Genomic DNA, 17,049 nt, shown 5'->3' on the forward strand with positions numbered 1-17,049 from the left:
AAGAATATTTGCTTATATATCTGTTTTGATGCAAGAATTTAATATAATGTACTGGAGTCTACCACCATTTTAGGAAGTACCTTTTAAAAGTTCTTGAGATTTTGGGTATCAAAGAATTCTTGCTGTAAAGTGGAAGAAAATACCTTCACTCAACATGTTTTTTGGACCTCTATGTGCCAGGCACTGTTGTAGATAATACAGATACGGGTATGCTCTAAATAAGTAAGTATATAAAACTATTTTCCCTAGGGAACTTCAGTTTGCTGTAGGACAGAAGGGTTGTAATGCTGTGGATAGGTGTGCCTGAATTTGGGGGGAGACAGGGAGTAGCTGACCTTTGAAGTCAAGGATAAGTTCTGGTTTCAGATGATGCAAAATGGCATGGGTGGGATGAAGATATTCCAGGCAAATGACATTGTATATAAAAAGTGGAGGGATCCTGACCTTTCCTGGAAATGATGAAAACTTTAGGATGTACTTGTTTGTGTACTTTTTGTTTAGCTTCTTAAAATAAATTTCTAGAAGTAGAATTGCCCAATCAAAGCGTATAGAGATTTACAAGTTTGGTTATATTGCTTCAGTACAGTTGTCTAATACAGTTGCCCTTACTGTGAGACTCTGAGATATGGTCCATTTCCCAGTGCTTTAACCAACACCAGATATTTTTTTTTCTAGTTTTTGCCTGTCTGATAAAAAAAAATGTGATATCTTGTTTCAATTTTGAATTTAGGAAGATAATCCTGACAAGGGAGATATTACTGATAGAGAATAGTTGAAATGGCTCATGTATGAGATAAAGACCCTAGGACCTTAATAGTAAAGGGGGAGGGAGTGGAGTAGACTCGAGATTGGGAAGTAATATGGCCAGGATTTGGTGACATAGAACAGAAATGAGGATTTGAGGGAGAAAGGTAATATAAAAGATCACCATCAGACTTCTACCTTGGGAGATCAGGTCCCTGATCATTCTTTTTTTTTTTCCCCATTTGTAATTTGCTGTGAACCCTGATCATTCTTGAAGAATAGGTTTTATAGGGGAAAAATGTTTAGGACTTGTTAAAAAGTTTGAATTGCTTGCTGGGGACAGTCTGGTGGTTATTTTTTCCTAGACAGTTAAGAATGCGAGTTTGGTACTTGTGAGAGAAGTATGGTTAGAGTAGAAGTTTGACCATAGAATATAGAAAATATTCTGCATAGACATGGACGGTGGACCCTGGAGAATACTCATTAGACTGAGAGTGTCAATTATGGATTTTTTGAGTATTTTAGGCAAAGGAGATAAGCCCATGAAAATCAGAGTTTTGGGAAGATGAGGTGGAGGAAAACCCTTGAGAGTGTTTTCAACATTGTCAAAGATACAAAGCATCCTTACAAATATCAGGCACTAAGGAAAAAGGCTTTTTTTTGGTTGGGTAATTAGGGCATTATTGGTGTCTAAGTTGGAAGAGACGAATTGTAATGGATTGAGAAATTAGTGGAAGTGGAGTTAAGTGAAGCAGTTTATATAGGTTGCCATTTTGGTCAGTGAAAGGACAGAATAAGAGTGCAGTTTTTGCTGATTGGGTTTCAAAGGCAGGAGAATGTGACGATGAGAAAGAGGGCTGACCCATGGAGCAGGTGGACGAGGAGGGGAAGGGGCTGGAGTTCAGGGCAGCAGTGGGTGGCTATTAGGTGAGTCTTAGAGAAGGGAGAGCAGAGTCCTCGTTTCTGAGATAGGAAAGTCAAAAGAGTATTTGAATGCTGGGAGCTACATCCCAGCACTCAGGATTTTGAGACAGGGTCCCTTTGCATTGCCCAAGCTAGCCTTGAACTTGTGTTTCTCCTGTTTAGCCTCTCAAGTAGCTGGGATTATGCCCATCTAGACTTAGAAAGTCTCCATTGAAAATATTATCTATACTCATTTTTCTTTTAGACCCAGAGTTTCTGCTAATTTATATAGATTTTAATATTTCTAAAGAAGTATGGATGAATATAAACTGTTTTAGTGTAGTATATTATTTTATATTTTTATTTTTTGATATCATAGATTTTATTGGTACACTTGACATATTTACTATGATGATAATATATTTTCCTTTTAAAATGTCTTTTAAAATGTCACATCCAAGTTCAGAGAACACAAAAATATATTTAAATGCACACACACAGTATTGTGTTGTTTTCCTATTTTACAATAATGATTGGATTGTTTTTCAGTTGTTTTCAAAGATAGTGACTTTTGGTAATATCTTTCATTTTTTCTATCATACAGACTTTTTCTCCCTTCCCCTCTATCATCCCTTTCCCTCTGAAAGTTATGATCATATTAAGCAATCTAATTTACTATTAGTTTGGGAATTTAGCATTTCTTTTTTCTGTCTCCCAGCAAAAGACTTCTTTTATGTTGCGTTTTAACTAAATCTGGAATTGACTTCAGATGTTTAGAAATGGCAAGGGTTTTGTGGTAAGGGTATGGAGGAACTATTGCCTAATTTCATCCATTGTTGCAGAGTACTGAGACATCATTATCAGCTGTCAGCTTTACTACTTTCCATAATATGAAAAGTGTATTTCGGAATTCCTGTGGTATTTATTCAACAGTGACTTTTTAAGTTAAAAGAACATAATGGATGTTTTTAAAAATTTAGTGCCTGATGTGGTGGTGCAGATCTATAATCCCAGCTATTTAGGAGACTGAGGCTGAGGCAGGAGAATGACAGGCCAGCCTGAGCAATAGAGTGAGATGCTGTCTCAAAAAGAGTAAGGGATGTAGGTATGTCAGATTCTGGGTTAGATCTATCACTGCAAAAGTTTTTTAAAATTCTAGTAAGTCATTGAATCTAGGATCCTAATAAATAGCTTTTGTATCTTTACTGTCCGTTTTTGCAGGTTTTTGTCTCACTTAAAGGCATCATGCCCCTTTACAGTAGCCCACCCTACACTATAAGGTATATTTTTTATTTTTATTTTTTTCTTCCCTTTTTACTTGGCTCAGACTCACTCTGCAGAGCCCGTTGTTCCCCTCTGCTTGTTTTTTCCCCTACCTTTAATAAATGTGAAACTATGCCACCATTAAACACAAACACAAATTTTAAAAAGTCTTACTTGAAATGCCAATGAAGTAGCATCATTCTTTGTGTATTAGAGTGTGTATAGACACATGCTGTTTGTTACAATATTGTTGCTTTTGAAGTCAGAATGATCTCTTCTTTGCATACTAGATGTTATGATTGCTTGTAAGTTGATTGTGTATTTCTTGAGGACAGGAGCTGTCCCCTACGTCTTAGCTGCTTCCATGTGTTTCCCATCAAGCCATTTGGGAAGTAGATATTTGTTGAATAAATGAATATTCTAGCTGCAAGTCTGTGGACATTGTTCCTCATCTGAGGATTTAGGAATGCATTTCTTCCCTGCCAGTAGCTACTGGCTTTTACTTGGTTCTTACCAGGTTAGATATGGTGTAGTATTCTTCGTGGCCCTTAGGAGTTTTCTGATTGTCAGAGCAGTTCGAGTTTGAATTGTCCACTTGTTACTTAGTTCTTCTTGCTTCTTAGTTCCCGTTTAATCTGATGCAGCTGCAAGACTCCCTAATCTCTTTACAAGTGATCTTCAGCCACCTGGTATTATACTTGGCAGTTGGGTAATCAAGAAGCCATTTTGTGAAACATCAATGTGTGCAAGTAGAAAAAGCTGGGGAGAATCTGATGATGATGAGTCAGAGACTGCCTTTCAACAGCTTCAGTAACAGAATATTCTTTGGGTACCTCTGATAGTAACATGATCTGTGAGGTGTCAGTCTTCAGGTCTTGTTGACATTTCCTATGCCTTTTAATTAAAAGTGTTTTTTTCTAATCCTAGATTCAATTTAAATGGTGAAATAAACTTTTTGGTAACAGTGCCTGTAGGTATGTCAGATTCTGGGTTAGATCTATCACTGCAAAAGTTTTTTAAAATTCTAGTAAGTCATAGTAACAGCTTTATTGATATATCCTTTACAAACCGTGTAACTCACTTATTTAAAGCCTGCATTTTTGTGTTTTTTAATGTAGTCAAGGATGTACAACCATCACCACTGTTAACTAAAATTTTTCATCATGCCAAGGAGAAACACCATACTCTTTAGCTATGATTCCCACCAGCCCTTTCCATTCTCACTATGCCTAAGCAACCACCAGTTTCCTTTTTTGTCTTGGTCCATTTCTTTTTCTGAACATTTCATCTATATGGGGTGCTATAACAGCTGGTCTTTCATTGGCTTCTTTCATTTAGTATGATGTTTTCAAGATTCATCCATTATTCCTTTTATTAAATAATACTCCACTGTATCCTAGAAGGCAGGGACTTTGTGGAATTATGATGTTATTGAGTACTGAACTGCAGTATTAGTAAATAGGAGCTTAGCTACTTTATACTACAGCTCATTTTAGTAGAAGTCACTCAGATACCTACAACCTCACCTTTTTTTGTTTTTAGAAGTGTTTTTATATAAGCAAAAGGAATCATATTATTTTTACTCCTGCCCCTGTTTCCTTTCATGTATTTTCTTTTTTTTTTTTTGTCTTTTTCGTTTTTATGGGTACCAGGGATCGAACTCACAACTGCCTGCTTGGAAGGCAGGTGCTTATGCTGAGATAAGTCCCCAGCCCCCTTTCATGTATCTTCATTCATTCAAAAACATTTATTGATTACCGCACTGGGGCTATGGACTGTTAGAGAAAAACAGCAAAAAATGCTGCTTTTTAGTAGTTCATAATTCTTGGAGGGAAGAGAAACAAAACAGGCTATTATAGTGGAGTATGAAAAGGTATATAGGCAGATATTTTGGAAGTAATAACAGGAAATGTTTTAGAATACTGGAGTGAGATAAATGCTACAAAGGTGTTAGAAACCAAAGTTCTGTGGAAGTTCAGTTGAAGACATTAAATTTACTTCATCTCTATTCCTATCGAGTTCCTTCTCTCCTATATTACTTTGAAGCGAATTTCAGATAGGTGTTTTTTTTTTTTTTTTTTTTTTTATGTACCAGGGATTGAACTCATGACCTTGTGCTTGCCAGGCAGGTGCTTAGGCCACTGAGCTAAATCCCCGGCCCCCTAGATACCGTTTTTTCCCTAAGTCCTTAAGTGTTTATTTCTCAAAGCCAAGGATTAAATAAATAAATAAATAAAACAATACTATCACCACATCTTTTTTTAAAAAAAAATACAAAGGGCAGGAGGATGTGAAAGATCATTGAATGTTCAGAAACTTGTTTATTGGAGTATAAATAAGTCCTTGGTGAAGAAGTCAAGAAAATGGTGAGAAATAAGATTAGAAGATGGGCAGGGCCAAAAACCTGAAGGCCCTTGCATACACTGGAAAGCCTGCTGTACCTTTTCCATGTAAGGAGCTGTGAAAGGACTTTAAGTGCATCAACAGGCTTAGATTAATAGTTTTGACAGATAACAACAATACTGAGGGCAGATAATAAGGTAAGAATGAAATCATTAATTGGTTCCTGGAGACTTGACAAATACCAAAATTAAACAGTGAGTACCAAACAGATTGTTTTGGCTGAAAAGGGTGACGAGTCACAAGTCAGTGACACTTCAAGTTCTAGTTTGTTTGTGGAGTACCAAATTTTGCATCATAATGTGTTGAGTGCCAAACTCAAAGAGTTTCAAGCATTCAAGTACCAGAGTATGACTAGTATGAAATTAAGTTTATCAGTAGAGTTTGGCAGAACCAAATTCTTCAATGCTTAGGAAATAGTTTGGATTAAATTTAGGATTGAGGAAGCTCACTTTCTGGTTTCTGGCTATTCAGTTGGGCAGATGGTAACACTTACCAAAAATAAATAAATGTGGCTATGCCAAAGATACCTCTGTGGAGTTGCTGCATATAGGTATTCACTGTGTGAAGCAGGTGGATCACAAGATTGAGTCCAGTCTAGGCAATTCAGTGATTTAGCAAGAACCTAATCTCAAAATACAACATGAAAAGCGGACCAAGGAGATAGCACAGTGCAAAGGCCTTGGGTTCTATCTCCAGTACTTTAAAAAAGTGGTTCAGAATATGAACATATAAAATCTAAACCCCTATGTTTCATGCATAAATCTTGAAGATCAACAGATCTGAAAGTTTATTTATTGATTCTAGGGCCATTAGCACAGAAAAGATAGTAAAAAATTTATTCCCTTGTTTTGTGGCTTAATTATGGAATACGTATATCATACCTGTTTGTTTTGTGGCGCCAAGCATTGAATCTAGGGCCTCACACATGGTAGGCAAGCACTGTATCACTGAGCTACATCCCTAGACCCATTCTTGATTTTGAGACACAAAGTCTTGCTGAGATGCCCAGGCTGGCCTTGAACTGGGGCTCTTCCTGCCTTAGCCCCCAGTGCCACCGACACCTGGTTTACTGTTATTTTTATGTACATACATTCCCAGTTTTGGTTTTTAAGCCATTTGATAAATCACGGATTGAAATTTTAGAATTTAAAAAATACTTTACACCAGGGGAGTATTTCTGTAGTGTGAAAGAAGTCTTTAAGTATTTAGAGAAGATAACTCAAACTATTTACAGCTTACTGTGTTTAGTTGACAAAGTGGTGTATGTTTGTGGTTTAGAATGTGATGTTTTGAAATATTTTAACATTGGGAATGGCTAAACTGAGTAACATCTATTACTTTAAATACTTTTTTTGTAGTGAGAACACTTAAAATCTACTCTCAGCAGATTTCAAATACATACTACATCATTACTAACTAATCACCTTGGACATCTTCCTTTTGTATTTAAATATCTTTAAATTTGAGAAGGCTTCTATTACTCCATTTAAAATATTGTGTAGTCTGAAGTTTATTTAGAAATCAGTACTAAATTAATGAATTAGAAGTTTTCAGTATAATGGTTAGTGTGGATATTGGTTATATATATTTATACCAGGAATAAGGCACCCAAGGCAAAGATTTCCCTCACCCCCCAAAATGAGATTGGGAAAAGTTTGTCTGTAGTTTGAAAACTTTACAAGTAATTTGAGCTTCAGATTGGCCCTGTGGTTAATATTTAGTGTTTATCTTCTGAGTCCTAGACAGGATTGGCAATCATCTTGCCCTTTGAACAGATGATTATAAGAGAGGTGGATTAGAGCAGGAAGGAGGGGTATTTTTGTAAAGAAGGGGTGGTGTTAGGGAGAAATGCCATTGTGGTAACAGGCAGGAAGTTTCTGGACTTCCTTGTAGGTAGGTGAGTAGTGTGAATCTTTTCTGATTCTTTCACTTGTTTTCAGTGATGTAAGAAAGGAGATCAGTGAGGCATGGTGGCGCACACCTGAAATCCCAGCATTTGGGAGGCTGAGGCAGGAGGATGGCCATGAGTTCAGTGCCAGGCTGAACTAACAGTGAGGCGCTGTCTCAAAAAACTGGAAAAAGGGGGAAAAAAAGAAAGAAAGAAATGAAGTCAGCAACAGTAAGTAGCTAGAATGGGGAAATAGTATTAGATTTGAGGGGAGAAGAGAACCTGGAAAAGAGAAGAATGAGAAAAGGTCCACTCCAGGTTCAGAGTCATAAATTTAAAGTGAAACCATAAGGAGTGTGTGGTGTGTGCTTCTGACTGGGTTTAGCCACATAGCTGCTGGTGCAGAGGTAAAGGCAGCTTGTCAGGTTTGTGGCTCAGCATGATGGAAAGAGGGTAGGGTCAGAGACTCAAGGAATAGGATCCTCTGTAAAATTAAGGTGGTTTTGTTGTTAGGTTCAGGTGAGTTCTAATGTAATACTTTTTGTTTAAAATACTGTATCCAGTTTTAGTTGTAAAAATCTGTTCAAACAGAGTGTGGTGGCACATGCCTGTGATAGCAACACTCTGGGAGGCTGAGGGAAGAAGATCGCAAATTCAAGCCTGGTCTGTGCAAACTTTGTCTTGCACAAAGTTGGGAGACTTTTTCTCAAGAAATAAAAAGAGGGCTGGTAGCTTAGTACAGAGGCTCTGGGTTCAATCCCCAGTACTGGAAATCAGAATAAAACAACTATCTCTGTTCTATAAGTTCTAACAATCATTGGAAGGGGAGCGATGTGAGAGTTTGAGCACATGTTAAGTGAAGTTGAAGTGCCCAACTCAGGCAAAGGCAGTTTGGTCAGAAGTTGATGGCTGTGTTATGTAATTTGTCTTTTATTAGTAAGCAAGTTTCCCTTTTGTGCTAGAAGAGTGAGGATACTGGATCCTTGTTTTAGAAAAGCTGACTCAGGGCAGGCAGTATCTAGGAGTGTTTGGTAGGAAACCTAAAGAGAGACAGAGAGATCAACTAAAAAGCAATTCTTTGATTCCTTGAGGAGGACAAATACAACCTGATTTTGAGAGATTAAGCAATTTGAGTAAATAGAGGGAGGGGTAGTTTACAGTTTTCAGGGAAAAACCCAGAATGGTAAAAGTGTCTCTTCATGATGTTTTTTTATTTATTTATTTATTTATTTATTGTCTTTTTTTGACACAGGGTCTCTCTATGCAGTTCAGGCTGGCCTTGAGCTCACTTTGTAGCCTAGGCTGGTCTCAAACTTGCAAGGAACCTCCTGCCTCAGCCTCCCAAGTGCTGGGATTATAGGTGTGAGCCACCACGCTCAGCATGTTCATTTAGATAAAATGCAATTCCATTACAAATCAGTCTATCAGTCAATGGAGTATCTATCTTCATGTCCTTGACAAAATTGTATGTGATCAGAAAATATTTACTGTTATTGTCGGGATCACCATTCCTTGTCTTAAAGTTTCTTGCCATGAAATGATTTTTTCCATATAGGAACCGTTTCAGCTTGCTAATTAAAAAAAAAAAAATAGATCAACATTCCCTTAAGTGGTATGCCCCACTGCCCTGCACTGCCTGCCTATAAGTTTTCTCAAACAGAAACTACTGGGTTTGCTGAAATCTTAATGAACTGTATTTTTAGATACCACAGTATCTATTAGCATTGCAAATAATCATCCCCTAATTTATAGTCTTAAGGGAGTTTTACTGAAGTTTCCTTGAAGTATAATAATGCATCTACATTTTGGTGTTACTGAGGTTATTGGTAACTTAAAATTTTACTTCAGTTTTGAGGTTTAAAATATTGGACAAAATATAAAGATTATCATTATATAGAAGACTTGAAACCGTGATCCCAGGTTCACTTGTTAAAAAGGCATAGGAAAAGCTGGGAAAGAAACGTACTAACATGATAGAATTTCTAGCTGGTTTGCTACAAAGTCCAAGATGAAAATAAAGGTCTAGGTTTTAAACATAGGCACGTCCTCACTCCTCTACCCCCAAGTAGTAGCTCATTGATCATTTGGACAAGTCACATACCACTCAGAAGTAGTATTTCTTTATCTGGAAATGATAAGAATCAAATGAAATAAAAACTACATAGAAACAGTAAGGAAATTGCAAAATGCCATGCAAATAGTAGTTATTATTAGAAGTAGTCTTAATTTCCAAAAATTATGCTCTTCTATTTTGGAGAGGCCTTATTCTAAAGCTGTAGTTCTTCATTACTGCATTAGAAGAAGGCACTTATGCAGAAATCATACATATGATGACTCAATTTTGTCAAAGCCTTCTTTGTCTGTTTTTAGAAATTCATTTTAATGGTAGCTTTAAAATCTCAGTGAAATTCTGATTACTTAACAGGACCATCAAAGTGTTTTTTAAAATCACTTCTGTAATATTTCAAATTCAGAGTAATTTCATAGGTTGAGTTAGTGGGGCAAGTTCTGAAGGTGAAAATCTGAAGGTGAATTCTGTTGTCTTATAATAGAATAGCTTTGCTATCAGATAAGCCCATATATTTGAGGTGTTTTTTCACACACATTTAGGAAAGCAAACATTTTATTTCAAGTTTTAGGTAAATGTATGGCATATCACAAGCTCTAACATATTAGAATTTTCCCATCAGAGGTTTTCTAGGAGCACTGACACACTAACCTATGCAAGACACACGTATTCTTAAATACAAGGACATTTGATTTTCCAGTACCTGTTAGAATCTTTGACAAATCTTGCTAAAAGTTTACACCAGCTTGATTAGTGTCAAACTATTTAGAGATGAATCTTCTAAAGATATATATATATATATATATATATATATATATAATATAAGATATATTTTGGACTCTTCTGACTAGTTTGGTGAGATCTTCATCTAATACTGCTCACTTTGAAATTCCAAAATAACCTTGGCTTACTTAGCTGGGTATGTCATAAAAATATCATTCCCCCTACAAAACATTTTATAAAGCATAATCAAGATACTTGAGTTATGTTTAGATTTTAAAGAGCTTTTTTTTTAAATGACAGTTTAACCAGCTGGTCTCTTTGTACCTTCACGTCATTCTGTTTGTCCTGGATCAGCTCATTTTCCTTAGTTTTTTTTTTTTTTTTTTTCTCTTAACCCAGTCTGCTGTTCTGTTGCTGTACTTAGGTCTTTACCTCCTATTTCATGTCTGTAGTTGAGCTGTTGGCCATGGGCTTCTCCAACTTTGTGCATGATATTCCAGTTTTGCCCCTTCTTGGAACACAACAGAGCTGTATCCTCATCCCCATTTACGTCCTTAAGTTTTAGAAGGATAGAATGCTTCTCTTATGTTTGAGGAAAATTCCTTCTTTTTTCTTCATAGTTTCATATACAGTTTCCCTTTCCCTCTGAGGTCTGGATCTAGAGATTTCACCGTGTCCTCTGACTTTAGCGTGCGTCTGGCTTTCTACTGTCTCTCCCAGACTGAGCATACCTGAGTGTTTTTATCAGTTGAGCCAGAAAGTCCTTGACCCTGCAGCCCATTCTTATTGTTGCCCACTTGTTTTCCTTTTTTCAAATTAGACTTGAAGAAATTCATGTCTTTTGTTGACACCTCCGCTTCAGTCTAATGCCGTACAGCCTTAACTGTGCTGCCATTCACCAGGACTCTTGGTAACCCTGAGTTGCCGTAGTCATTGGAAACATTCCTTGACGTGTGCACTTGTTGCATTACCAGCATGGGTTTCACTAGGATTTCTGCAACTTTTAACTCTGCATTTCTTCATGCCCTTCCGCCAACTTCTCCACCTTTTCCTTCTTAGCTTCCTTTATGAAAGAAAGTCCCTCCTTAACTAGGGTCTTCCGCAGGATTTTATCCTCAATTCTCTCTTCATACTGCAGATTGTCTGTGAGTAATCACAGGCTTGGTTAACACAGAGCTGATGGTTCCTAAATCTGTGTATCAACCTGCAGCTTTCAGACCCAAATATTCAGCACTTGATTTCACATCTTAATGGAACCATTCTGAGCATCTGCTATTGCCATGCTCTGCTGTGCTTTTTTAGAGCAGGTAATGAAAATACAAGTTTGGTTTTATCAGTTGGTAAATATAGAGGGAAAACCAGATAGTAGTAGTAGTATGGTGAGTTGTGTATTGTGAGAGAAGCAAGCAAGGAGTATTGAGAGCACAGAGTGATAGGTGTACTGGCTTTGAGAGCTTTTAGGGGTGTTATCCTTGGGATCTGAAAGTAATTAAAACAGGGAGAAGTCCTTTTCCTCATCTCTCTTACATGCCTTTACCCCCATCACTCAGCTTCCTAAATCAAAACTTACATTATCTTTAGCTCCTTTGACCCATCATTTTCAGTAAGGTACTAGGTCCTGTTCATTGTAGCCCTAAGATAAGCCTCAAGACCAACCCTCCTGCCCATTCATATTGTTTCTGTCCTGATTCAAAGTCTTGTAATGTCACTTACCCACCTGTGTTATCACAGCGGACTCACAAGTGGTCTTTCTGCTTCATGTTTTTAATCCCTTGCATCTGTCTTTTCAAGACCATCAGGATCCTGTTGCAGAAATGGGCATCGGCCCTTGTCATTGGTCATCACGTACTGCTTAAAAGTCTCCTGTCACCTGTAGCAGATATTCTCTAACCATACTATAATCAGAATCCTAGGGACATGACACCTCTAAATCCACCTGTATATATCAGGCCTTATCCTGCACATTCTGATTCTGTGAAACTTTTTTTTTTTTTTTTTTTTTTTTACTTTTAAAGTACCAGAGTTAAGTCTAATAAGCTTCCCTTCCAGGTGTACCAGGCCCTGTGGCATGTTTTACCTTCAACCTCAGTAAAATCGAAGGGTGTGTTTCCTTAGCATCATGCCTTTTTTTCATTTATTTTTATTTTCTGGGTTTTTTTTTTTTTTTTTTTGACAGTTTTGCTATGTATTCTAGGCTGACCTTGAACTCACAGTGAGCCCCTGCCTCAGTTTCAGCTTCATCATGAGCTGGAATTATAGGTGTATGCAACCATACCCAGCAGCATCATGCAATTTCTCATCCCGCTCCTTTTGTCCCTGCTTTATTCTATACTTAAAATTGGTGCTTCTTTTCTCAGCCTGAATGAGATGTCCTTTCTTTGTTTCCATGGCAGCTATCAGTGCACAGTGTGACAATGGCCAATCATTTCTGGCTCTAATCCTTTTCCATGTTATGTATCAGTTTGTTATTAAAGATTGCATTAGAGTTTACCTTTAATATCATCTTGTGAAAAAAAGCTTTTGCTTTTTCTTCATGAGCAATCTTCATTTTAACTTTAAATTATGTAAGGAAAAGTATGATTTATTATCAACAAATATGTTTTTAATTGAGTGACATATTTGGTTTTGAAACCGAATGTATATTAAAATATAACTTTCTCTTTAATGGTGTAATGGTGTCAGAAATAGACTAAAATTACTACTTTCAGTGGCCCAAGGTTTTGAATTCTTTTTTTTTTTTTTTTTTTGTCTTTTTCCTTTTTATTGGTACCGGGGATCGAACTCAGGACTGCCCGCTTCCAAGGCAGGCGCTTATGCCGCTGAGCTAAACCTCCAGCCCCGGGGCTGGGGATTTAGCTCAGCGGCATAAGCACCTGCCTTGCAAGCAGGCAGTCGTGAGTTCGGTCCCCGGTACCGATAAAAATGAAAAAGACAAAAAAAAAAAAAATAAATAAATAAACCTCCAGCCCCTCAACCTTTCTTTTTTTTTTTTTTTTTTTTTTGGGTTTTGAATTCTTGACTCATTGTATCTGAAGCCAGCAGATTAAATTTTTATGTTTGTAAATGACACATAAGAAAGCTTTGGGGTTGTGGTTTGCTAGCAGTTCTTTGTAATTCATATGTGATGTGGGTGGTCTTGATTCTCAGTCAGAAGCCAAGTTGATAAATTATTACTATATTTTTGCTTTTTGATGTTGACTTTTAAGAAACTGGATTCATCATTTTGATGTTCTATGTTAGAATTTTCATTAGATAAGTGCAGTTTTTGGATCTGATTGAGAGCATAACAGGACTTTGCAGAAGTATTTCCAAAATGTTGAAATCTCAGTTCTGTCTTGGCTTAATGAGTATAAATCACGCAGCAGATGACTATGAATTTAAAATGTTGTAGTGGTCAAAGCCACCACCCCCTGCCCTTGATGCAATGCTGACGTGGCCTGCCTGAGTCATGAGCACATTCATCTGATTTTTCACTAAAAGCATCTTTAGGTAGTTGAACTATTTATTGATTTTTCAAAAATCACATTTTGCCTCTGCCAATTTATTTCCATTTTATTTTCTAAGCTCCAGAAATTGACAAACTAGGATGAGTGTGATTTGAAATTTGAATTATGTGACTCCAGATAAGTTACTCAACCTCACTAATCTTTGCTCTGTTGTAAAATGTCTAGAACACCATATCGCATTCTTTATAGGTTTGAATTAAATATTACTTGGTTGCTTAGTAAATGGTAGTTGTGTTCTTACTACATTTAAGAATAATTGTCTACTGGTGCTTTCTCATGAGATGGCAAGCTTCTGGAGTATACTTTTCTTAATTTTTAACTCCAATTTCAGACTCCTCGGGATCCTCCTGCCTCAGCCTCCCAGATGTTGGGATTATAGGCATGTACCACCACACTTGGCCGTAACACATTTTAATTCTTTTTAAACCAGCCCCCCTTGGTCTATTTCCCATTTGCAGAAGTTCTATCCCCTTGTTTCCTATTATTTTTTATTTTGCTCTTTGTTTGTACTTTGGGTTTTTTGCATAAGAGAATCAGTGCAATATTTAAGCTCGTGTATTTATTTCTCTTAACATTATTTTGTCAAGGTATATCCATTTTCCTACAAAATGACTCAAATTTATCCTCCTTTTTGGTAGAGTAGCACGCCATTGTGTATAGCTACCGTATTTTCTTAGTCCATTCATCTGTTAATGGACATGTAAGCTACTTCCAAGACTTAGCTGTTGAAAGTTGTGCTGCTATAAACATGAGTATCATGTATTACTGTAATATGATGTCTTTTTAACTCTTTTGGAAAGGTAACCTAGAAGTGGAATAGCTGAGTTTAATGGAATTTTTTTTTATTTTGAGGAATCTTCATACTAATACTAATACAAGTACTCCATAGTACTTGTATTAATTCACATTCCCACTAACAGTTTTCGAAAAGTGCTTTTTTCCCACAAACTTGCCACCATCTTAAAAGAATATCTTTAATGTAGGTTTGTTTTTACTAATGGTTTAGCAAAGGCTAAATTTATTTTTTGTTACTTACAATTTTCTAGATTACCAGGAGTTTTCACTTTTTAGTTGTATTTTTTACTTTAGTGTGTGATCCCATTTTCAGATATCTTTAAGAATGTCTTTATTGGGGCTGGGGATTTAACTCAGTGGCATAAGCGCCTGCCTTACAAGCAGGCAGTCATGAGTTCGATCCCTGGTACTGATAAAAATGAAAAAGACAAAAAAAAAAAAAGAATGTCTTTATTGAACCTTCTACTTGTCTAGGTAAAATCATCCAAGGTTTTGTAAATCAAATTAGAGACTGTTTTATAAAAAGGCTTCAGAAAACAAGTAACATTTTATGTATCTTCTGTTACTATTTGTGATATATTTCCTGCCTGTTTAGTGGATGATGCTGGCAAAATTGAACATGATGGTTCATCTGGAATGAACATGGATGCGGAGTCAGAAATTGATCCTTGTAAAGTGGATGGCAATTGTCCAGAAGTCATCAAGGTGTACATTTTTAAAGCTGACCCCGGAGAGGATGACTTAGGTAAGAAAAAGCCTTAAGTAGCAAACTATGCATATCCTATCAAGTGCTTCAGCCTGATTACTTCTGTGTTTTTTTAAGATTGACAGCATTTGAAATATTTTCTGAAGATAACTTTTAAACAAGAATTCTAATATAACTGAAAACTACAAAAATTTAAGAAAAAATACGTGAAAGGAGATAGAAATGAAGTTTTCAAATAAACCCTTGAACCTACCTTTTTCTCTGATAGGTGGAACCGTAGACATTGTGGAGAGTGAGCCTGAAAATGACCATGGAGTGGAGCTCCTTGACCAGAACAACAGTATACGTGTTCCCAGGGAAAAGATGGTTTATATGACCGTCAATGACTCTCAGCAAGAAGACGAAGATTTAAGTAAGTAGGTGGCCTTTTTGTGGGTGAAAATTTTATGTGTGCGTAGCTCTTTCTCTGTTTTTTTAAATGGCCAGTATTGGAAAGAAGCAAGTAGCATCATTGAGATTGCTGGACTGCCATATTTAGAGGGAAACATCAGTGGCTTTTTATGTTTACAGCATTGCTTTAAGTCAGGTGTGCTGGCACATGCCTGTAACCCCAGCATTCAGGAGGCTGAGGCAGGAGAATTGCTATGAGTTTGTGGCCAGTCTGGGCTACATAGTAAGTTCAAGGCCAGCCTGAACTACATAATGAGACCCTGTCTAAAAAAAAAAAAAAAAAAAAAAAAGAATATTACTTTAAAACCAAATTGGCAAAAGCCAAGAATTGTATGAGTGATTCATTCAACAAATATTTGTTGAGTGCTTACTATGGCAAAAGCTATATTCTAGGTACATAATATTTGGACCTTTTATTTGTTTATTAACTGAATTCAAATAAAAGTATGTTTCCTTTAATTGCTGTAAACCTGATGAAAAAAGTCTTTGTAATTTTCGGTGTAGATGTTGCTGAAATTGCCGATGAAGTCTACATGGAAGTGATTGTAGGAGAGGAGGATGCGGCAGCAGCTGCGGCGGCGGCTGCTGCACATGAACAACAAATGGATGACAGTGAAATCAAAACCTTTATGCCAATCGCTTGGGCAGCCGCTTATGGTAAGTCACAGAGCTGGTTTTAGGATTGGTCAGATTGGTTTTTGGGCATGAAACCATGATTTAAAAACTATCTGTGGTGTTAAGTTTCAGAAATCTGAAATACCGGTACCCTCTTAGGATTATTTGATCTAAACAAGAGGCGAGGAAGATTATAAAGTCCACTTTTTGTTTTTATTTTTAATGGGAATTTCTTCATGTTTATATTACGTAGAAGAAGGTACTGCAAGAAATACACAGGCTTTCAATCTGAAACTTTTTATCTTGTTTATATCTGGCCCATGACTTTACAGTTCTGGGAGACAAGGGAACCTGTGGAGAAAATGCTGGTGTGTTTTTAGCTTTAGAAACTAGACATATCCTACTGTCCCAATTCATTACCTAGAATGGGGAATTTTTGTCATTCATGAGTATCATGGCTTGCTTTTTTTTGTTGTCATAATTAATAAAAGAATTCCTAACTTTATGATTTATAATACTGTATAATTGTGTTTTTTAATGCACATTGTTAGGTAATAATTCTGATGGAATTGAAAACCGGAATGGCACTGCAAGTGCCCTCTTGCACATAGATGAGTCTGCTGGCCTGGGCAGACTGGCTAAACAAAAACCAAAGAAAAGGAGAAGACCTGATTCAAGGCAGTACCAAACAGGTGAGGGTGCACAAGTTCCATCATGGTGCAGCATGCTCTGCAAGCTCTCAGAGGAAACTCTAGTATGTGTCCACAGGGGTGTTGTGATGGCATTTTAGCTGCTAGACCACATGTAGCTTTTGTATATTGAATTTGGAAATACAATTTTCAGAATTCAGTGATATTCATGAATGATTTCCTTAGATGAAAAAGAAACAGTAAATAGATCAAATATGGATGAAAATATAAAAACTTGGATTTTTGGGGGGGGGGTCTTTTTGAGACGGGCTCTCTATGCACTTTAGGCTGGCCTT

General features: G+C 36.8%; 1 protein-coding gene across 7 annotated transcripts in view; it reads left to right on the forward strand.

Moving 5' to 3' along the window:
- Window positions 1-17,049, forward strand: part of Zfx (zinc finger protein X-linked) — a 66,400-nt gene that overhangs the window by 44,638 nt on the left and 4,713 nt on the right. For 6 of the 7 annotated variants that reach the window (XM_063242927.1, XM_063242925.1, XM_013148939.3 and 3 more), the window contains 4 exons: window positions 14,889-15,038; window positions 15,268-15,411; window positions 15,954-16,106; window positions 16,616-16,756. In XM_063242927.1, the coding sequence (XP_063098997.1) occupies window positions 14,889-15,038; window positions 15,268-15,411; window positions 15,954-16,106; window positions 16,616-16,756 (588 nt within the window). Of the gene's footprint in view, window positions 1-13,829; window positions 15,039-15,267; window positions 15,412-15,953; window positions 16,107-16,615; window positions 16,757-17,049 lie in introns of those variants that run through there. The other variant, XM_063242929.1, reaches the window with a different exon arrangement.

The sequence above is a fragment of the Cavia porcellus genome, unplaced genomic scaffold (genome assembly GCF_034190915.1).
Source record: "Cavia porcellus strain 051 isolate PalLab524CR breed Dunkin Hartley unplaced genomic scaffold, mCavPor4.1 scaffold_33, whole genome shotgun sequence".
Classification (NCBI taxonomy): Eukaryota; Metazoa; Chordata; class Mammalia; order Rodentia; family Caviidae; genus Cavia; species Cavia porcellus.